General features: G+C 44.8%; 1 protein-coding gene across 1 annotated transcript in view; it reads right to left on the bottom strand.

The window, feature by feature from the left end:
- Positions 1-23,872, bottom strand: part of LOC136559720 (protocadherin-15-like) — a 767,555-nt gene that overhangs the window by 109,762 nt on the left and 633,921 nt on the right. The window contains exons 29-32 of the mRNA XM_066555080.1: positions 23,424-23,617; positions 17,566-17,698; positions 10,756-10,835; positions 9,776-9,869 (exon numbers count right to left, since the gene is read on the bottom strand). Of these exons, the coding sequence (XP_066411177.1) occupies positions 9,776-9,869; positions 10,756-10,835; positions 17,566-17,698; positions 23,424-23,617 (501 nt within the window). The remainder of the gene's footprint in view (positions 1-9,775; positions 9,870-10,755; positions 10,836-17,565; positions 17,699-23,423; positions 23,618-23,872) is intronic.

Consider the following 23,872-nt stretch of genomic DNA (forward strand, 5'->3'; position numbering starts at 1 on the left):
TAACTAAGCTGATGAAGTGGCACAATCATCCTGTATCATCCTCCTGCATCATCCTCCTCCCACCCCACCCTGATGTTCTATTTTGCAACCCAATTTTAACATCCCAGGAGGAGGGAACAGCAGAATTAACTGTATTTGATATGAAATGTCAACAAAATATGTCTGTGCTACCTATGGAAGTTTTCTCTCCCAATCCAAAAGGTGGAGAGGCGTTGGCTTGAGTCACATCCCCTTTCTCTGCTCCCATAGACTGAGAGCTCCAGATCAAAACACCACTTTGTTGTATTTATTTTATTGAGTCCAATATATTGAATTTTAAATCAAATCATCCAACTCAGTGTCTTAAAGCTCTAATCTTGTGTGTTCTAATGTTTTGCATCAAATTCCTGTGACGGAAATTTGGACCCTCTTGGGGGGCCTGGAGCGTGTCCAGGGCAGGGAACGGAGCTGGGGAAGGGGCTGGAGCCCCAGGAGGGGCTGAGGGAGCTGGGAAGGGGCTGAGCCTGGAGCAAAGGAGGCTCAGGGGGCCCTTGTGGCTCTGCACAACTCCCTGCCAGGAGGGGACAGCCAGGGGGGGCCGGGCTGTGCTGCCAGGGAACAGGGACAGGACAAGGGCAAAGGGCCTCAAGCTGGGCCAGGGGAGGCTCAGCTTGGACAGCAGCAGCAATTCCTGCATGCAAAGGGTGCTCAGGCCTTGGGATAGGTTTAAAAGGGGAGGTTTGGAGCCCCCACACCTGGAAGTGTTTAAAAAGTGAGAGGATGTGGCACTTTACAGTTGTGGTTTAGTTACAAGGTGGTGCCTGGTCACAGGCTGGACTTGATGAACTTGGAGGTCATTTCCAACCATAAAAATTCCATGATTCCATGAAATGTTTATGACAGGACACTCACAGGGATTACACTGTGCAGATGTGAACCCAGAAGAAATCCCTTTGCTTTAGGAAGAACAAACCTGTTTAAAAGTGGCACCTCACAGGCTTCAGAGGGAAACCTGCAACCATCTTCCCTTAACAAATACCCCAAAACAGCAAAAGAGAGAAACAAAGAAAAAAGTGCAACCAAAAAAAAACCCCAACCAAAAAGTCTGAATGGAGACTTGCATCATCTGGTGCTCTACTGGCATCACAATCAGCAATTCCCAGCTCCAGATGCAGCTGGTGCGCTTTCAGTGTCCCAAAAGCTCTCAACATCTGCATAAAATAACTCCTCACCACTTAAAAAATTCAAAAATCCAGAGGATTTTGAACCAAGACAGCACAAGGTGCTCCCAGGCTGGCACCTTCTGTTTACTGAGCCCCAGTTATTTGCTAATTGTTCCTGCCATTCCCACGTTCCATTTCTAAAAGGAAAATGCACTTTCTGCCTTCTTGTCCAGGCAAAAACCACTCCAGAACGTTTGCTCTGCTGTGATGCACACTGAATGTAAATCAGCTTTTCCAAAGGTAACTCAGCTCCATGAAATTCAGGGAAATAAACACCCTCACATTTAATAAACTGAGGCAACATGGTGTTAAATAACAGTGGCTTAAGGGAGGAATTCCCATTAGGAAAAGATTTCTTTTCATTCCAGATAATTTTCACAGGCTGTGGTTGATCATCTGCAGCATTTTGTTCTCTTTGAGAGGATTTTATAAGGAGAAAGGGAGGAAGGAAAAGAAACTTTTGGGATTTTTTTTCCCAACTCTTGCCTAAGGATTGTCAGCATTTTTCACATTCCTGGCCATTTTTTACTCATCTTAAGCACCCTCCCTTGTCAGCCAACACATGCAGGTCAGTGCTCCACTTGTCATATCTAAATTTTCACTTCTGAATTTAAAAGGCAAGATTTTTGCAAATAAATAATATTTTGCAAGGGAAAAAAAAAAACAACAAAAAAAAAAAAAACCCCAAAAAAAACCACCTTAATGAGATACCAAATAGTAGAATTAATTTGGGAAATTTTATCAAATGCTCCTCTCCCTAAAGTTGTGTTTGTTAAAATAAGATTCTGTAAGAGGACCAACATTTCAAGTAATCCCTGTTTTTATATGAGTCATAGCTTAGAAAATTATCAGCTGTGAATGAATTCAGAAATCACTGTAATAAGACCAATATTTCAAATAATCTTCCTTTTTTATTAACTACAATCTAGCAAATGACAAACAGTGGGTGAAATCACAAGGAGCATTCAAAGCAGACTGGGTTAGCAGCAACCCCCTGGCTTCTCTTCCTTAAAATCAGTAACAGACCCTGAAACTGAGAAAAATGCTTCAAAATCTCCCTATTTCAACCAAATACAGGAGACATTTGTTATCTCACTGCTGTCTCAGCAATGCCCACCTTTACCATGAAGTGAGACGCACCTGTGTGTCTTTGAGGCAGCACTTCTCTCATTAACAGCAGAAAGTGCCGTGATCAAAGATTATTGACCAAAACCAACGTTTTTACATCCCCATTAGATGGCTCCAAAGATTTGTTGAAGCTCCAACCTCAGATTGATGGGCTGTGCTGAAAAAAGCCCTTATTTGACAAACCAGAATGAATTACAGAGGCTCCTCCTGAACTGCAGCACGGAGCAGGGTTGGGAACAACTTCATCAACCCTGCTGGGAGTCATGAAAAAGTCACCAGACACTCAAATCCCACTGACTAAATAATCACTGCCCATATTCAGGGATAAAGCAGAGCCTGTTGCCAGCCTGACACTGGATCAGAACATATGGAAAAATGTGGAGACCCGGCCACAGGGTGCCCAGAGCAGCTGTGGCTGCCCCTGGAAGTGTCCAAGGCCAGGCTGGATGGGGTTTGGAGCAACCTGGGATAGTGGAAGGTGTCCCTGCTTATGGCAGGAGGTGGGATTGGGTGGGCTTTGAGGTCACATAAAAATCATGGAATCACAGTTTGGGTTGGAAAGGACCTTAAAGCCCATCCAGTGCCACCCCTGCCATGTCAGGGACACCTTCCACTGTCCCAGGCTGCTCCAGCCCCAGTGTCCAGCCTGGCCTTGGGCACTGCCAGGGATCCAGGGGCAGCCCCAGCTGCTCTGGGCACCCTGTGCCAGGGCCTGCCCACCCTGCCAGGGAACAATTCCTCATTCCCAATGTCCCATCCAGCCCTGCCCTCTGGCACTGGGAGCCATTCCCTGTGTCCTGTCCCTTGTACAGAGTCTCTCTCCACCTTTCCTGTAAAGTGAATTCAGAAATTTCTTAAAGAATTATGAAAAATCACTGAGGTTTGTAGAGGATGCTAAAAGAGGCAGAGAAGCAACAAAAAAAGGTCTTCACAAATAATTAAATACCCCTAAAATTCTTTAAAGAATTGGTTCCCTAAAATAATGAGATACACCTAATTCACAACTGGTTTTCCAGGGATACTCTTCATGCAAATGCATCACAGGAAAGTTTGAAAACTGCTTTGCCTGGTTAAAAATGAGGCTTTTCTACAACAGAATCATCAAGCACAGTTTGGGAAGGAATGCTAAAGCTATTCCTGGAAATTTAACCAGGGAAAAAGCCATCTCAGCCTCATATCAGGCATTTCCTATTCATTACTGGAGAAACCCTGCTAACTTCTCTTTTATAATGAACATAAATAAAAGATCCAGAGCAGCAGTTCATATCTTTCTTAGGGGCCCTCAAATATTTCTTACATAGATAATTCTTCCCTAAGCAATAATTGTAAAATTTACATCAGCTGCACAAATTCCAAGGATGCCAGGCCCTGATAAATGTTATGGATGATAAATCTGAAGGAAATTCCACTTTGTTTTTATTTTATTTGTACCCTGTCATTTAAATTGAAGTTGGGAATTGATGAGAGCATTCTATGCCTTGGAGAGGAAACATTCTCGGCGCTGATGCCAAGCAAGTTTAGTAATTTGGACAAACTCTCAGACAAACCTGTCATGTTCAGAGATCAGCAGTTTGCAAATAATACAATTGGAGGCAAAGCCTTTATTTGATCAAAAAAGAAATGGTAAATAATTCTGCTGATCTCCATATCAGGATTTATTGATATTCATCTCAAGAAAACCATATTTGAGTGGGGACAGAATTAGCCATTCTATGATTCCATTTTCAGACCTTCTTTCCTTCCATGAGAAGTTTAAAAGAACTATCTCCCCACCCTCTCCAAGCTATAAAGAGGAAATTGCCAGCTGGACTGCAAAGAAATTTTGGAGAGAAGACCCTGAGGGGAAGGGAAGTGTAATTCTGTAGCTTGTCAATAATTACACTAATGAGAAAAAATCCCAATAAGCCTGGAGATGAGACAAAGAGAAAAACTGTCAAAACTCCAAAATAAAGCCCAAAGGGAAAGCTCCCAAAATGAAAACCTCATACATCACAAAAGAGAACAGAAAATATGGAAAGGAAGAGAAAATCATGGTCATTTAAGGAACATCCTTGACAAATAGAGAGCTTTCTCTTTCTTCTAACAAAAGCCATGTGTATTTATTTCAAACTTCTCCCTCTGAAAGCTAAAGATGGGAATTCTTGCTTTGGAATTGCCTCCAAACACACCTCAATTTGTGAACACAAACTGAGCTTGGAATGTGGTTTTTCCTTCACATTCCACTTTGCCCACCTACAACTAAAAGCTCATTACTTGGGAAATAAAAGCATTTTCCTGCCTGCCCAATTAATGCATCCTTAATTGTTTGTTGTGTCGGACTGTTAACGGTGACAGGTTGTGTTTTCCAGGGAAAACCCACAATCCTGTTAATGCTCCAGGTCATAACTCAGAACAACAATAATATGGGAAGCACAGCTGAGCATTTTAAACAATCAGGAGCATTCCAGGGAAGAGTAATGGAAAGGTGGCAGCCAGGCCACCCCATTCCATGGAAAGCCAAGGTGCTGGGTGAGGGCATCAGTGGATCTGGATTAATTTTGATGGAATTAACAGTCCCCCAAAGTCAAGTGGTGTCACCACGACTGCCACCACACCATATTAAGCAGTTAAATCAGCCTTGGGGCTTAGAAAAGAGAAACCTCAATTACTCCATGCCACAGCAGTCTTGACAAAGCTCTCTTAGGCCCTTTGGTAATGACACAGAAAAATGAGCAAGAAAAAATCCGAAAACCTTAAATGGTAACGACACAGAAAAACAAGCAAGAAAAAAATCTAAGACTCTTAAAATCCCCCAGAAATTCAGGTGTGTGGGACCACAGACTTTGCAAATGCAAAAATGAGCTCAACAGCATGGATGATGATGGGGGTTTCTTTGAAGAATATCAGGGATCAAAAGGAGAGCCAATACCACATTGTATCCTACCCTAAATTCCAGTGGATTTTAGGGCAGGCACAGAGCATTGGCCTGCCCTGGTGGCAGCTGTGGAAGAAGAAGGTCCAAGATGAAGAATCCAGGAATTGGAAAGGAAAGAGCAAGATGTCTTCTCCAGTATGGGAGGAAATGACCTGGAGTTGTGCCAGAGGATGTTTAGCTTAGATATGAAAGAAAATATCTTCACCAAAAGCACTGTGAAATACTGGAACAGCTTCTGAGGAAGTGGTGGAGTCCTCATCCCTGGAAGGAAGTGTTCAAGACACGTGTGGATGTGGCACTTGAGGACATGGTAGAGCTGGCTGATGGTTGGGTTTGATGATCTCAGAGGTCTTTTCCAACTTTAAGGATTCTGGGACATGCCTAACTATGGGAAAGGCATATCCTGAAGAAACACTGCTCCCCACAAGTGTGAGGCTGGGGCTCCTGGACCCACAAGCTCATGTGGGAGGTGTCCTGCTGTCCTCCAAACTCCTGGAGATACCAGAATGGGAAGAAAAATCCATTTTAATGGGTCTCCCTGAGCCAAGAAAGATGCTGTCAGGGCTGGGGATACCTGAGCCTTGCTCAGCTCCATGGAGAAAAACATCCCTGGTTTTCTGAGAACAAGAGAGTCATCATGTTGAGACAGAAAGCTTCCAAAGCAGTCTGGGATAGATTTCTTCCTGTAAGCATCAACAATTTTCAAGCATAGCAACCTTTCCCAGCTGAGGTATTCCAGGATTTTATACACTATTATTTAAAAACTCATGAGCAGAAGTTTTGCCCCTTTGCTTTCATGTCATAGTGGCTAAAAATTGTTCACACAGAGATTGGCTGGGAAATATTGTGGATATTGAAATTCTGGAGTGCTGGCCCCAGTTTCTGAACCACTGAATCACTGGGTGAAGCTACGAACACTGAACTTACTCAAGTGAGTATGAAAGACCAATACAAATGTTCCCTTTTCCCCCACTCTGTGAGGACTTTTTGGTCATCTTTATGCTTGAAAGGTATGGATTAAATAACCACATTTAAATTGTCAGTGCCTGAGGAACATCAGCTCCTAAGACCTCCTGTGCAACTGGAACTTATCTGGGGATCCTATGACTGCTGTTCCCAAAACCAAGCTGTAAAAATGTACAAATGCCAATTATCCATGGTGCAACTGTGGAGGAAAGTTCTGCTGCACTGGGTTTGTGTGGCAAGGTTCTGATAGTGGGGGGTTATAAGACTCCTGAATCTTTGCTCATATTTTTCTTCCCTGTCCAGGTGAGGAGTGCAGAGGCAGAACAAGGTCAAGCCATCACATCTCACTGAAAAAAAAACCACAACAAATGCAACAAAACTCCCCACACACCAGTAAAGTATTTTCCCTTTGAATGCCTTTCAAATTTAAAAAAAACCCCAAGCAAATACAGGAAATAAAATCCAAAAGCTGACTTTAAGTAGGTTTGACTCTAATAGCTGGTTTCATGTTGGATGGAAAAGGATCAGGTTGGATATGTTACCAGCTAAAATATGTTAATGGGATTTAAATGACATTGTACCTGCCTGGGGAATTAATTTTGGGATTTCAGGCAAACTGCAACAAGGCATCTGGTGACATCATCAGTTTTCTGTAGGCATTAATGGAACTGTTCACAAAAAGCAGAGCTGGATGACAAGCAGCAGGTGAATGGGCTTGGGGAGCAGCGGTTTTGTAATTTTAGAATTTTTTTTTCCTAGAAAGACACTGTTGCTTCCTGCTAAAAACTAGTTTAAAAGCAAAATTAGTCCATGAAATGGAACCACTTGGACTAAGGATTTGTGTCCTCAGAAGGCTTTGGCATGGTACCAACCAGGAACTATGAGGGAGTCCTGACCCTCCTCCAGGAGAAACCTCTCAAACAGCAGGAGCACATCCAGAAGAGCTGCAAATCGAGGGAATTGTAAAGACACAAGGAAGCCTGGCAAATCAGTCACACCCACTGTTTCCTGGCATGGAAAAGGCCTGGAGATTTAATGGCTTGGTTGAGCTGCCTTGTTTCATCCATTTGTTTGCAAAATGAAAGCCAAGGAGCTTATCCAGCCTTTTTTATAATCCTGGCAAGCCCAGCTCTTAACCCTTTCCAGCTGCTGGCATCAGGAGCTTTGGTCAACTGAGTCCTATTGCTGGGCAATCTTGAGAAGAAAGGTGCCCCACCACTGACAGAAAATATGAACCACAGAAAGCAGCTACAGGCAGGGAAGGGACAGTGACAAAAAACCCCAACCAGGCAGAGGGAAAATGCTCAAGCTACAGAGCGTGCCCATGTTTCACCCTGAGAGCAATGCACACACAGCTGCAACATTCCAGGGCAAAACATCTGGTATGAAATCACAGAGTCAAGGAATCAACACAGCTGGAAAAGATCTCCAGGATTATCAGATCTGCTCTGTGACTGATCCTCATGCCAGAGCACTGAGTGCCACCTCCAGCCCTTCCTTGGACACCTCCAGGGATGGGCACTGCTGCTGGGCAACCCCTGCCAATGGGATTGAGGGAGGAGAGGAGATGAGATATCAGCGGATGGAGTTCTTAAAGTGGATTTTGTTGTTACAACCAGTAACAAGAACTTCAAGAGGTGTTCAACAGCACAGTCCAGGGCCAGCTCTAAAGGAGCCCTCCATGGTATATTTTGGGTGGTTTTTCCAGAGCTGAGCTTCAAACACCATATCTCAGCTCACATACAACTATTTTCTGCTAAGCACTGTGCCATGATTAACAGGATTTCCTTTCAAAACCCCAACTATCACCTTCAGAATGTTAGAATTAATAAGCTGGCCACTTAATCCCGGGGCAAAGCGAATGAATCTCTCTCTAGATGAAAGGAAAAGGAATGAGCTTTTCAGTCCCCTTTTTTTTTACATCCCTGAGAGTATTTCAGGAGCATAACACAGCCTGAACCAACTTGCAAGTCTTTAATTTACATCTTCAGATTTCCCAGCTGAGAGTTTGAGATCAAAACCACCAAACTCGCAGCTGTGAGAGCAGTTCACGAAGAACAAACCCACAAAAGCTGTAACCAGATTTTTCATGGAAAAGGTGGAGACTCTGATAATTACTCCATGTTGTCACTGAATTGTATAAAGGCTTCCTTGATACTTTTGGGTGTGTGTGGAAATTCTGAGTAAATCTGAGTAGGAAAGTAAAGATGGTAAGGTAAAGAAGCCAAAAAGAACATGAGATAGAAAAAATGAATGAGATTTTCTTCTGTCACAATGAGAACAGGTTCAAATTCCAGAATTTTCATGATCACTCTATAGCAATGTGTGAAACAGAGCTGTCTCTGTTTCAATCTCAAATCCTTCTAGAACAGCCCATTCTTGTTATTTATTAATTATTATTGATATTATTTTAGATCTGCCCTTATACAGAAGGTCAGATGTACAGAGATATCTCCCCCACCTGTGCTACTGTTCCATGGCAGAACTGCTGCATTCCCAGCAGCACAATCCAGCTGCAAACTTTCAGGAAAAATAATTCCATTGCCTCTGTCTGATCAATAAACACATATCCTTAAACAGTCCACCATTTTATAATATGAAAATTGAAAAAAATCACCATTTTGTTATATTAAACACAAGTGTGAGCAGCAGCTGGTGGGGCTGGTTGTGGGGTCATAGATTGGTGCAAACATACAAGACCTGGAGATAGCTCTTGACAAAAATTTGTTATTTTTGAAAGAGAAGTGGGATTTTCCCAGATTTTTCTGGAGATCTGGACAGTCAGTTGTGGAACAGGGCTGGATAAAGTACAAATCACCAATAAAACTTCCACATCTGGGAGAAAGGAAGAAGAGGACCAGGTATTGAATAGCACAAAGAAACAGAAGATGAACATCTGTAAATACAAAACCCTTGGCTATTAAAGAATAACACAAAGCAGCAGCAAAATCCCTTTGTCCATCATCAAGGCAGAGACACACAGGCTTCACCCACACCAACCAAAGGGAAAACTCCCAGATTTCAGATAGGTTTGGTCAAGATCCATGGAAAACACACAGTCAGACCACATGGAGGTGGCCAGTGCTGTCCAGCCCCTTCACAGTCAGATGCCTCAGGTTTTAGCTTTTGTATTTTTCAGACTCTGTGCCGCTTTAGTGTGTGGGTCTGGGCTTCACATTAAGGGATGGTGAGATCTCTGCACAGAGCAGGGAGACAAAACAATTCCTGCTCCAGCTGGGGACCAAGGACAAATGATCCAAATCTCAGGCACAAGAGCACAAACAACGTGGGCTGGAGAGAGAAAAACAAGCAGGGTGGGACTCCATAACCTAAAGCTGGAATTGGACAATGAACTCCAATATGCAAATGGAGCAGAACTGATCAAAGTGACAGACCCTGCGACCAGGTGTCCATTTTGTGACCATTTTGGTTCACCTTGGGTGCAGCCCTGGCTGGGCTCTTGTGCTGCCCAAGGTGGATCCATGGAGACCTTTTGATAAATCCCTGCTTTATTCTTTAATTCTGGTCTAGGTCAGCCTTCCCAAGGCCCCACCAGGACACTCACCCCGTCGGGTCTGCCGTCCGAGGCCGTGACGATGAGGATGTAGCGGTCAGTGCTCTCTCTGTCCAGGGGCTTTCCCAAGGACAGCAGGCCAGAGCTGGCAATGAAACAACACCAGGACACGTTAGCAGGACACCTGGGAGAGGTCTGTGAGCACCTGAGCTCCACCACCTTGCTGACACCAAGGCTCCTCTTTGTAGGAGCTTTTAGGCTTTCTGTGGGTGAAAGCCAAGAAAAGCCTGGAGCCAATTCCTAGTGCCTTCCACTCAGATACAGGAATAATCCTGGATTAAAACATCAGCCTGTCTCAGGAGGTTTGGGTATTTAGAGTCACAATGTTTCCCTCACACCAAATTAGAATTCTTTTGCACCAGGAATTAATAAGCCTCAGGTTACTTCTGTCCCATCATTTATTGTGGGAAGTCAGGTCACTGCCCCCTCCCTTCCTCCTGCAAGGAAAAGAATACTTTGGATTGCAAATAATAATTAATAGGTAATAATAGGTAAAATAGAGGGTGGTGGGCGAGGCACACACCAATCTGGTGCTTACACTTCATAATTAACCCTCTCTTTCTCACTCTATTTAAGTTGGAATTCAATTTAAGGAAAATACAGTTCTTAAACAATGCTCAAAAGGCTTTTCACTATAGGCTAAACCATAACAGGTCAGGAAATTAAAGCAAAAATTGTCCCTGCCATTAGTCAGGAGCTGACAGGTAAAAGGGTTTTAATTAATCCCTGGCCACTCTTTTAAATGGAATCTTTCCACCTCAGTGAGTTTCTCTTACCTAAAGTGTTTAAAATAAATAAACAGTGGCCAGTGACAAAGCCCAGAGTGGAATTTGGCTCAGAGAGCTCTCATGAATGGCTGACAGCCCCTGGAAGGAGCAGCTGAAGGTGTCTGAGCACAACCCTTTTCTCTCAGCTCCTCATTTCCTGGGCTGACAAGTCCCAAGCCTGTTTTCCAAGGGTTTTCCACTTACCTCTGAGAGAGATTAAAAACTTGCTGAGGATCTCCATTCTGAATGAGGTATTTGATGGGGTCGCCCTCTCTATCAAAAGCCTTTAGGGAAGGAGAAAACAGGATAAAATCAGTCAGTGACAAAGGTTTCCTCTCTTCCTTTCTATGCAGAAACTTGGGAATTAAGTTTTAGGAAAGTTTCCCAAGGGGATGACACCAATCCCTGTTTCTAAGGCAACTTTGGTTATTGATGGGCTACTCAAGATAAAGCTGGAGCACATCAGAATTCCTATGCTGTACAGAAATGACAATATCCTGAATGTAGGATAATAATTGCTATTAATTATTAGTAACCATCTGATTATCAAATTACAGCTACATCCAGCAGCATGAGTATGAAATTCAGGCTTTAATAATTTACTTCTATTTTTCTGCAGCTCCACACTGATTAGACTGAACTTTCAGTTTCCTTTCTTCCCATTTTCCACTTCTTATCAAGATCCCTCTTTCTGTTATTTTATTAGAACCCCAATCTTTGGCTGATGCTCCAGTGAGTTCCAACTGCAGCACTCACTCTCCCCAATAATTTGCTTTTTGGGGGTTGAAGATCAGGATAAGGCCTTTAAGAACAGACATTAATAGCACCAAAATGAGGATATTCCACCTATTAAGTGGGAAAAAAATCTTTCAAAAGTTGAATAAACCACTTTTGATGCCTCTCCTGGTGCCACGCGAGGCCATTTCCTCTGGTCTAGAAGAGAAGAGGCCAACCCCCCCCTTGCTCCTGTCAAGTTGTTGCTGTGGACCACAATCAAAGGCTGCACAGCTGTGAGCTGACCACCAGTTTTTGAGATAAAAACACAAGAAAAATAACAAAAAAACCCAACTCAAATGCCCCCCCCAAAATTAAGAGCAGAAGCACAAACCATTTAAATGTGCAGGCAGAGAAGGGAATGCAGTAAGAAAACAACTTGGCTTAGCCAAATAAAAAACAGGGGCTAAGTCAGATAGAAAGGATAAGCACAAAGAAAGAGCAAGAAAAACTGGATGGGGACACAGTCAGAAGAAGTCAAGGCAAAATTGGAACACAAACAGGAGAGAACACAAAGGATAACAAAGAAATGTTTAAATTACAGAAAGACCCTGAGGAGTGGTTTGAAAAGCAGAAGGGATGATGTTGAGAAGGTCAGAGAGGTAAAACTGCCCCATTCCAGCTCCAAACCAAATTAACTGGGGCAAAACTTCAGCTGAGAGCTGGGCAAGAGTCAGGCAGGGAAGATGTTCATGAACAGACCATCTTTGAGTCAGCTGCTGGAATTCAAGCCTGGTGAAGTCCATCCTGGTGTATACAAGGGCTAGAGCAACCTCAAAGCCACCAGAGATTTTATTTTTTTTGGGCACTCCCAGAGAACTAAAATGCTGGAAGGCAAATCCAAGGTCTATCCTTCATGGAGGAATGAGCCAGGAAATCACAGACCAAGCAGGTGGAGTGCAATTCCCAGAAACCCACAAATAGCCAAATTATTTGTAAGATGGATGACACAGAACTGAATTTCTCCAGCACACAGGGATGCTGAAGCAAAATTTAATCTGATTTTCCAACAGGACAACAAGTCCTCTGAACAGGGCAGAAACCGTGGCTCATTAAAGTAGCTGAGCCATGGTGCAAGCTTTTCCTATTGTTTGTTGGAATATTTTCACAAAAGAGTTCCAACAACAGTCTCCAAGTGGAGGGTGGGATTAAGAAAGAATTAAACCCATTATCAAAATGGAGGCCAGGCAATAGTGAGTGGTGCTAGTACTGACTCAGTTCTGCATGGATTTGTACAGCTCTCCCAGCACTGATCAATATTCCCATCCACAACACCAATGACAGACTGGGAAAATTGTTTATAAACTCCGTGGGTGGCAGTGAGTGACAGGAAGTGTGGGTGGAATGTGGATCTCCTTGGCCTGAGGACATGAACAGTCAGGACCTGAGCCAAGAACACAAAATGCTGCAAGCACTGGGGGCAGACCATGCGAGGAGCTGGCATCTCTGAGGGCTGTCCTTGGTCCTGAATCACCACAATCCCACGGTTGCTCCTGTCTTTAGCCCTTTGTCCTCCTTTTACCTTCCCTGCAGGGCATCCTGCCCTCCCTTCACATTAAGTTGTCTCAGGGGTATCATTATGCTCTGCATTCTCTCATAGCAAGTCAGGGGCTCTCAGAAAGCCAGAAAATCAGACTGGCTGTCATTGATTCAATTTTCTCCTTATCCCCACAGAAAATCATTTAAAAGGGGAAAAGTTGCTTTGAAAAACTCCTGCTTTGCTTTCTTTAAAAGCAAAGAACACAAAGTTCTTGTGTACAGAAGAAAACCAACAAAGGCAAGGGAGAAGAGCAACTTATTCCTGATTTTTTCCAGATCAATGGCACAGAGTGATTCCATAAATTGGACACAACAATTCCATGTTAGCTCCTTGTTCAGCACATAACTGGACCCTGCTAACAGCCCTATTTGTTCTGCAGGCTCCCAGAAAAATGACAGCATTTGCATATTTTAATTAATAATGGCTGGCAGAACATGAAGCCATAAACGCCTCCCAGGCATGCAATAAACTCTGAGGTTTATTTACAAATTAATGCAGTGGAGATCATTTAATATTGCATTAATCTCAAATGTTGTTAATTAAAACACCAGTCAAGACCAGCCGGGTGCATTAGAAAATAAATAAGGGGATAAGAAAGAAATAAAGCTCTCCATCATCAGCATAAGAAATTTTAATGGACAAGAAAAAAGTGAATTTTATTTTTCCAAAGTCTAAAGGGCAAATTTAAAGCAGCTACATTTACATTGTTACTCACCCTAATATTAGGCAGATTTTCAGATTTGATAATTTGGGAATACTTGAAAAGTTTTGTTGGCTCTCTACAGGATTTTGTAACCCTCCTGCTGTATGCAGAACAACCAAATTATTACTAAAAGAGAGCCATAAAAGCATAATTTCTAAACCTGCACCAGCCCAAACACTGATTGGATTGATGAGACACAGGAAAAGAAACATCACTGTGAAAATTTACACAGGAAAACACTTCTGCAGTATTTGAGACCTGATAATATTCTATATCATCAATGGAACACAGGTAATAAAAACCAAACCAAGGTGCCTAACAGAGAACTTTGTGTTGCCTGGAAAAGGCAGCACAGGATTTCAGAAGTTTAAATATTCAGTTAATGAATGTTTAAAATATCCTGGTGGATTTTACACAGGAGGGAATAAAGGAAGATGAAAACAGAAATATGCTGCCCACAGGAGGAGTACTTTAATCCAGTTAGAGCTTTTAATGCAGGATAAGGGAGCTGGACTTGGCCTTGGGTTGGAGGGATCATTCAAGCCCACCCAGTGCCACCCCTGCCATGGCAGGGACACCTCCCACTGTCCCAGGCTGTTCCAGCCTGGCCTTGGGCACTGCCAGGGATCCAGGGGCAGCCCCAGCTGCTCTGGGCACCCTGTGCCAGGGCCTGCCCACTCTGCCAGAGAACAATTCCTCATTCCCAATATCCCATCCAGCCCTGCCCTCTGGCACTGGGAAACCATTCCCTGTGTGCTGGCACTCCAGACCCTTGTAAGAAGACCCCCTCCATCTTCCACATTTCAGGTTGAGGACTACCAGACCTACAAGAGATACAGTCCTGGACTAACCACCAAAGCTAAAGCCAAGCATATTTGGGATTTAACAATTAAATATTCTTCATAAAATGCAGGATCTCTGAGGCTGGAAAATCCCTGCCAGCCCATGGAGTCCCAGCTGTGCCCAGTGCCCACCTTGTCCCCAGCCCAGAGCCCTGAGTGCCACCTCCAGCCCTTGCTGGGACACCTGCAGGGCTGGGCACTGCAAAGCTCCCTGGGCAGCCCCTGCCAAGGCCTGAGCACCCTTTGCATGCAGAAATTGCTGCTGCTGTCCAAGCTGAGCCTGCCCTGGCCCAGCTTGAGGCCCTTTGCCCTTGTCCTGTCCCTGTTCCCTGGCAGCACAGCCCGGCCCCCCCTGGCTGTCCCCTCCTGGCAGGGAGTTGTGCAGAGCCACAAGGGCCCCCTGAGCCTCCTTTGCTCCAGGCTCAGCCCCTTCCCAGCTCCCTCAGCCCCTCCTGGGGCTCCAGCCCCTTCCCCAGCTCCGTTCCCTGCCCTGGACACGCTCCAGCCCCTCCAGGGCTCTCTGGCCAGGAGGGCCCAGAGCTGGACACAGCCCTCAGGTCCCTCAGCAGGGCCAGCCCAGAATGGGCTGCTTGGGGTTTAGTGAAACATTAAAGCAAATTATTTATTGGAAATTATTGGAGCTTCACTTTCCAATCACATTTAAATCCCATCAAACCCTTCAATACTAAAACCTGCCAACAGTTTTTTTTTTCTGCCTCCAAAGATCCCTCAGGCCACAGATTCCAGCACCTGTCAAGGAAACACAAATGTTTCTGTTTCTCATCAAGTTCCTGGCTCCTGTTCCTCTTTGGGGCTTCCAACCCCAAGTGTCTCTCACCAGGGAGGAGAAGGCTCCTGAACAGCCTGGCCCTTCACACTCCTCCCTCCCTGCAGGCACCACAGATGTGCCAGGAGTTAATTGGCAGCACTGAGCTAAATTAGTCATCCTCCCTCAGCACAGGTGACTGTCTGAGCTTAACCAGCCAGAATAATCCCAGCCTTTCAGCAGGAAACCACTGTAGCAGGAGTTTTCCCATCCACCTGCTGCAGTGAGTTAATTAGAGCTCCTTTATTTCACTACTGCTAAACACAGCATTAAGTAAGTTTCTGATCCTTTAAAAAAAACCTCAATAAAGATTTGCCATTTCTTTCCCTATTTTGCACAGCTGGTTTTGAGGCACAAAACAATGCAGTAGATAAGAAACAGTAAATAAGTCAGGAGAGAACTGATGTTTTAACTATTAGTGCATCAAGGGGGGGTCTGGTCCTGGAGCATGAGGATGAGGGATGCTCCTGCTGCTGGACCTGGCCAGGAGCTGTTGCATGATCCCTGATCCCAGGGCACAAGGTCCCACTAATCCTGGGCCTGGCAGCACTGGGATCTCTGCTCCCTCTCAGCCTGTTGCTACACACACCAAGGGGTAGAAATATCTTCAGGCATTTTTCAAAAATGACAGGCTAGGGAAAGCAATTGCTCAAAATCTTGCTAAAATTCCCCATGAATGAGGTGCTGAAGCTCTGATCAGAATCCTCTGATCTGTTGGCAAATACAGAGAGACATTCTAACATAATAAATCACATTCCTTTCAAGTTCCCAGCCACTCATAGAATTTTTTCTAATATAACTATCATAGAATCCCAGAATGGTTTAGATTGGAAGGGACCTTGAAAATCAACTCATTCCACTCCCTGCTATGGGCAGGGACACCTTCCATTATCCCAGGCTGCTCCAAATCCCATCCACCCTGGCCTTGGACACTTCCAGGGATGCAGGGGCAGCCCCAGCTTCTCTGAGCAGTGCCATCTGCAGCCTACAGCATCTTTTACAATATTTAAATCAAACAAAGAAGTAATAGAAATCGCCAAGTGAGCCCTTTTCCTCTGCAGTCCATGTAAAAGGGGCTGCTGATCAAAATGAAACTATTTTCAATCCTTTTGAAGTGCCCCTTTTCCCCCCTGGATGCAAGGAATGGCTTGTGCAAGGCATGACACAGAGGGCAGGAAGGTGGAGAGGGTTTCAGCAGCCTCAGGGCGTGCCAGGGTGTGGGAATCCTTAAAATCAGAGGGTTTTGGGAAAGCTGCAAAAGGCAGGCCCCAGAGACAGCAGAACTGTGATCAGAGCCAAGCAGCAGCCATGAGATTGGTCAGCAGAAAAATTATGTAAGAAGTAGAAAAGTAAGGACAAATAGAACAATGGTCTGTGTATTAATGCTTGTCTAGAATAACTCCCTAAGCTGCAGAAAAGTTTATCTAGAGAGATTTTAGGAAGTTCTAAGCTAAATAATGGAGCTCTGTGCATTGTGTTTTAAGGCTTACAAGCAGGTAGTGTATTTGAAATAAGCAAGCATTGTTTAACCAAAGGTACCTGTGCTTACAGTGGTTGGATAGAACTGCTGTCAATGTGCTTTTGCTTTGTGTGATTGGTCAAACAACTTTTAAAGTGAGTTGTAACATGAAGTTGTTGGTCTGGTGCCAGGGATGTGAGCTGATTGCATCTTCCCATTGTCATAACCATGGAATGAGAGTGATGGTGGAAAATCAAACAGCTCAAGGCACTTTCCCAGCAGCCCCATCCCGTTTGTGATTTGTACAGAGCCCCTCAGCCAGGGAAGCTCCCCTGATTACCTGGAGTCTGAGTATGTGATTTGTACAGAGCCCCCATCCAGTGATCCCAGGGAAGCCTGTGTACCTGGAGTAGAATAACTCCCTAAGCTGCAGAAAAGTTTATCTAGCAAGATATTAGGGAGTTCTAAGCTAAATAATGGAGCTCTGTGCATTGTGTTTTAAGGCTTACAAGCAGGTATTGTATTTGAAATAAGCAAGCATTGTTTAACCAAAGGTACCTGTGCTTATAGTGATTGGATAGAACCACTGTCAATGTGCTTTTGCATTGTGTGATTGGTCAAACAACTTTTAAAGTGAATTGTAACATTAAGTTCTTGGTCTGGTGTCTGGGATGTGAGCTGATGGCATCTTCCCATTGTCATAACCATGGAATGAGACTGATGCTGGAAAATCAAACAGCTCAAGGCACGTTCCCAGCAGCCCCATCCTGTTTGTGATTTGTACAGAGCCCCCCATCCAGGGAAGGCCCCTGTGTACCTGGAGTCTGTGATTTGTACAGAGCCCCCCATCCAGGGAAGGCCCCTGTGTACCTGCAGGTTCAGGAGAACAGCGCCGATCCTCATGGCCTCGCTGACTTCCAGGCTGTACATCAGCTGTGGGAAGCGTGGGGGGCTCTGGTTGTTGGGAGGCAGCACCTCGATGTAAACAGTGGTGATGGAGCTCCTGCAGTGCAAGGGGAAAAAAACAGTTAAAACCAGTCAGAATCAATAAATCCAATCCACAAGGCAACCCACAGTGGTTGATTTACACATTGTGTGTTCTCGAGCTCTAACAGCCTCCCTTTGCTCCTCTAAAAGCTTCAGGACATATTTTCCCTTCTGGATCAAAAGGAAAGCAGGCTGCCACATTCACAGAATCACTGGGTTGGAAGAGACCTCCAAGATCATTGAGGCCAACCCAGCCCCAGCCCCTCAGCTAAACCCTGGCACCCAGTGCCACATCCAGGCTGGTTTTAAACACATCCAGGGATGGTGACTCCACCACCTTCCTGGGCAGAACATTCCAGAACTTTATCACCCTTTCTGTAAAAAACTTTTTCCTAATATCCAACCTATATTTCCCTAGGTGCAGCTTGAGGCTGTGTCCTCTGGATCTGTCAGTGCCGCCCGGAGAAAGAGCCCAGCCCCAGCTGAGCACAGGCACCTTCCAGGAGCTGTGGAGGAACTCTGAACAGGAAGAAAAGCTCAATCATTTCCCCCAAAGCAGCCCAAAGTGGTGTAATTTCAAAAACAGAGCAGTGAGATATCAGTGCATGCTCCACAAACAAACAGCTCCAGATGTGCTGGGTCCTCTGCAGGAGCAGCTCAAACTCCAGGCTGGGAACTGCTCCTGCCACATACAACAGCCAGCCCTGGAGCATCTCAGCTGGCAGCCAGCTTGGAAAAGAGGGAGCAGGGAATGCTGGCAGAGAGGGAGATGCTGGGAGAAGTGGAGCACACAACTCTGCTGCGATGCTGTGGGTCAGTAATCGCCATTTCAGAACAATAAATCCCATTTCAGAGCAGTGGCAATGCAGGAGGCTGCAAACCCTTGAGCTGCACTGAATCCCTGTCCCAGACAGACTGCAAACAGCATTCCAGATGGAATATTGAAGGTTTTTTGGGACACTGACACTGAGGACCCTGCACAGACCATCCTGTAAACCCACTTGATATCCCACAGCTTCAACTTGAGAAAGGGAGCCAGGAGTCCCCCTGGAGATGGGAGATTAAAAATGTGACTTTAAAGGATCTTCTCTTGCCTCTCTCCCTCCTGCCTTCCCTCCTGGATGTCAGCACAGCATCCCCACCCCAGAACAAACTCCTGAGAAGAGCAAGTGCTGTGCTGCAGGTGTAGCTTTTCCCCTCATAAATCCTTGGATTTATGTTGATAAATCTCAGGTTTTAGAGCTGCAGGAAAGAAAACAAAGGGATTTGTCCCAGTTTTCTGAAGGTGGGGCAGGAAGAGGGAGAGAGAAGAAAATCATGAACCCAAAGAGCTGCTTCTTGCAGGGCTAGCAAACTCCAGAGCTTTTTTAGAGGGTCCTACCCAAAATTACCAGACATTTATTCTTGAAACAGCTGCTGTACTAACTGAGACAACTCACTGAATATGAAAACAACACATTACTGATCAATATTCTTTACGAGCTGCCCAAAATTGCGGCTGAGCAGAGTCACCACCGTGCTGTTGGTGCTCCCCACTGCCCTTTCCCAGCAGGTCTTGGAGGTCTGGATCATTGAGGGAGCTGGGCAGAGCAATGCCAGGGCTGAGAGGAACTGTTGGAGACTGTCCCACACCCCCTGGCCATGCTCCAGGATAACAAACTGCTCTCCAGAAGGGCAGATCACACCCCCAGGGAAGGGATTCTGCCCCTCAGGGCACATCCACACACACAGTGACAGAATTCACTGCCAGGACACAGGGAATGGTTTCCCAGTGCCAGAGGGCAGGGCTGGATGGGATATTGGAATTAGGAATTGTTCCCTGGCAGGGTGGGCAGGCCCTGGCACAGGGTGCCCAGAGCAGCTGGGGCTGTCCCTGGATCCCTGGCAGTGCCCAAGGCCAGGCTGGAGCAGCCTGGGACAGTGGAAGGTGTCCCTGCCATGGGACTGGATGGGATTTAAGGACTCTCCCAGCCCAAACCAATCTGGGATTCTAGGAATAGGAAGCAAATTTTCTTCAAATATTTAAGGCAAAACCACAGAAGTAAAGCACTAACAGTCTGCAAACTAAAAGCACTCTAATATGAAATGGCTTTTTTTGCAATTCCAATCCATTTTTTATTAACACCTTGCATTTTTTCCCTCTGTGTCTTTTGTGTGGGTTATAGCCCAGTTAAGGAGCTGGCAAGTTCTCCTTTGGCATGGGAAGGGGAAGGAGATGGAGCTGAGGCAAGCACTGCAGCTGGTGTCTGCAGGTGAATACCCAGAGACCAGCACAGCCTTTGGGAAGTGCAGAGAGCTCCCAAAACAGTCCAGCATGGAAAAACAGCTTTTGTGCCCCACCAGCTGATTGAAAGTCAACTGCATCCCCATCTCTGCTTAAATCATCTCCACATGGAATCATGGAATGGTTTGGGTTGGAAAGGACCTTAAACTCATCCAGTTCCACCCCCTGCCATGGCAGGGACACCTTCCACTGTCCCAGGCTGCTCCAAGCCCCATCCAACCTGGCCTTGGGCACTGCCAGGGATCCAGGGGCAGCCCCAGCTGCTGTGGACAATTATAAAATCCAGGATGAATGGATTTCCATCCATGTGAACCAACCTATCTTGACTTGCTCCAGCAGAACCCTGTATCACCAAGTGATATGAATCCCATGTCCAGGAATCCGAGGGACTGTGAAAAGTTTAAAGTCTGACCTGAAACTCTTGAATTTTACAAATGTTGTTATTTTTTTTCCAAACCCAGAAATTGTTGTGCTTCAATATAGAAGTGGGCTGTGCAGGGAAGGGGTGAATTCTCCAGCCCTAGAAGGTTTCTAGAAACAGCTGGATGTGGCACTTGCTGTGGTTTAGTTGACAAGGCTGAACTTGATGATCTTGGAGGTCTTTTCCCACCTCAACAATTCCAGGATATCTCAATAACTTACATGAGTAATTAATAATACTCAAACCCCAAATCTCAGCTGGGACACAGCCACTCACCAACATTTTTAAGTGTCATTCCATGAAAAAAAAACCCCAACAAACCTATACAGAATTCCCAATTCCAATTTAAATTTGTGTTCACAAAGGCTGCAGAGCTACAGTTCCCGAGCCAGGTTCAGTGGCTGGGTTTTGCTTTGTGCATAAGCAAGGGGGAGACTGAAATCCAGCCACTTTCCAGGTGACTTTGGTTATCCTGGCAGAGCTTTCCACTTCTTATTTGCCTTGAAGGCATTTTCAGAGGAGGAAGCCCAGGCTCCCGACATCCATCCTCAGAAATACATGTGTTTAGGCAACACAAAGATTTCTCCAGCACAAAAGGAGCTGATGGCAATCAGAGCTGTAGTGTGGAGACACACCATGGGGATCTCAGACTCTCTGAAGGGGAATTACTGATTTTTTGCCTTCTCTCTGAAGCACTACAGAAAATAAATGCATAATTGTCCTCAGTCTTCCCCTCAGCACTACCAGCAGCCTGCTGCCAGCTCGAGAGGGTTTATCAAAAAAGCAAGCAGGAGGAAAAAGAGAGTGAAATTCAGCCCAGGGACTGCTACCAGATGTTAATTTTATGAACAACTTAACAAGTTGAATGGACAGTAATTATAAAATATGTGCACAACAGCACGAGCTGCTTTCTTGGAGACACGACAGAAGCAGCAGGTCCTGAGGAAAATCCAATTACTGAAATCCTACTCTTGTATTTTATTTCCTTCTTAAATTTCCCATTTGAAGGAGAGGTTTTCACGTTACAGCTGTGGGAGGTTTGGATGCTGGAACCTCCTGTTCCTCCCTTCATGCTCTTTGGACAAGGAGGTTGCACATTATCAATACCAGGCTCAGAATACAAGAGATATTTTTTGTTCCCTCCACACCTTCATGAAATGACATTTTGGCACATTTAGAACACCAACTCCACTCAAAGAGGTAAGCAGGCCTTGATACTTTGCTGGTTTTTGAACATATAGATCATAGAATGGTTTGGGTAAAAAAGGACCTTAAAGATGATGATGCTCCCCTCCCTGCCTAAATCCTAAATTTGCAGTCTGCTCTTTTTCAGCTGGGGTACAACAGAGATAATTTTGCCCTTAAGAATTTTGGTCTTAGTGGTGATGCTGCACACCCTACACCTGGAGAGGCTCTCCAGCTCAGCCACCCCATTCTTTGGGATCCTTTTTGCATCTTCTGAACAAAAACCATCTCCCTTCTCACTTGCTTTCTTCTTTCCACCCCTTCACCTCAATGAATGTACAGACATGCACAGTGACAGCACAACTGGGAACTTTTAAACAGCAGACCAAGGCATGCAAATGAAATCATGAAAACCCAATGCTGTAAGGGACACATCATTAAGGACCACAAATATCGGTGATATTTTTGCCCAGCGTCTGGGAGGAATGATGAGGAGGACTCCATTGATATCAGAAGGCTAATTAATGACTTTATAATTAATTAATTTATAATTAATTACTTGATTAGGCTATATTATTCTATACTGTATTATATTACATCTAAACTGAATCTGCCGTGCACTCAACTGCACAACGTCACCATGATATTTCCTGAAAAATCCCTTCACCAGGATTTCTTCTCCTGGGAAGCTGGGAAGCCTCAGAAAAGAATGAAAACAATAATTATCTGATTGCTTTGGAATGTGGTCTGGAGATTGTTTACCAACAGGTGCATCTTTGATTGTTTCTATGTGAATTGTTCTAACTTAATGACCAATCACAGCCAGCTGTATCAGACTCTCTGAGTCAGTCATGACCTTTCATTATCATTCTTGTTAAGCTTTCTGATGTATCCTTTCTCTTTCTTTAGTATAGTTTTAGTTTAGTATTCTTTTTTATAATATAAGTTCATAAAATAATAAATCAGCCCTCTGAGAACATGGAGTCAAACTCTCATCTCTCACCTTGTCCTGACGACCCTCACAACCATCACACACAACATCTCATGACTGTCAGCCAACAGTCCTGACACACACACACTTGGCCCTGACACGCCAAGCAAACAAAACCCCATCACTCTGGGTAAAAAATCTCCATATTGCATTCCACTTTTGTACAATCACAGGCACAGCAAATGAATTGTTTTGATCATTCTTTTTTCTGCTTCTCCCAGGTTCAGAGAATGTGGTCAGGAGATCATTTACCAAAAGGTGCATCTTTGATTGGTTCCATGTGAATTGTTTTTAATTAATGACCAATCACCATCAACTGTGTCAGACTCTGAGTCAGTCATAAGCTTTCATTATCATTCTTGTTAAACCTTCTGATGTATCTTCTTCCTTTAGTAGAGTTTAGTATAGCATTTTTTTAATATAATATATTAAAACAATAAATCAGCCTTCTGAGAACATGGAGTCAAATTCTCATCTCTCACCTCATCCTGGGGACCTCACAAACACCACACACAACATCTCATGACTGTCAGCCAACAATCTTGACACACACCCACACTTGGCCCTGATAGGCCAAGGAAACAAAACACCAACACTTTGGGTAAACAATCTCCATATTTGGAGACCATCTCCATTCTAGTTTGGCAAAACACAGGCACAGCAAATGAGATAAGAATTGTTTTGATCGTTCTTTTCTCCGCTTCTCCCAGGTTGAGAGAATGCGAACCCCACACACAAAGGGCAAGAATTCTACTGCGTGTGCCACTTTTCCAGAACAGAGGCATGGACTAGAGAACATGGGAGTGTGGCCCAGGTGTTATGGCTGAGCTGCTGGAGTAATGAGGGGGTGCATTAATTACCTTCTCTGTGCAGGGGGGGCACAGTCAGATGCTCGGACAGTGAGGGCGTAGGAGCGCCCCACGGCCAGCAGCACCCCTGGAGCGATGGTGATCAGGCCCGTGTGCTCGTTGATGGTGAAGTCCCCCTGAGCCCCAGCCAGGATTTCATACACTATCTGCCCATTGGCTCCCTCATCTGCATCCACGGCCGTCAGCTGCAAGGCAAAAACCACAGGGTCAGCAGGGGAAGGTGATTCCAGAGGAGCTCGGACATCTGGAATGCACACAGGAATTTCTAACAAAGATACAGCTGAAATGTACAGTAGTAAGCATTTCTAACAAAGATACAATTCTAATTTCTAAATTCTAATTTCTAACAATGAGACAGCTAACAATTCCACAGGCTCTGGGAAGGTGATTCCGGAGGAGGAGAGGGGAGCTCGGACATCTGGAACACGCACAGGAATTTC

The sequence above is a fragment of the Molothrus aeneus genome, chromosome 8, assembly GCF_037042795.1.
Source record: "Molothrus aeneus isolate 106 chromosome 8, BPBGC_Maene_1.0, whole genome shotgun sequence".
In the NCBI taxonomy this organism is placed as follows: Eukaryota; Metazoa; Chordata; class Aves; order Passeriformes; family Icteridae; genus Molothrus; species Molothrus aeneus.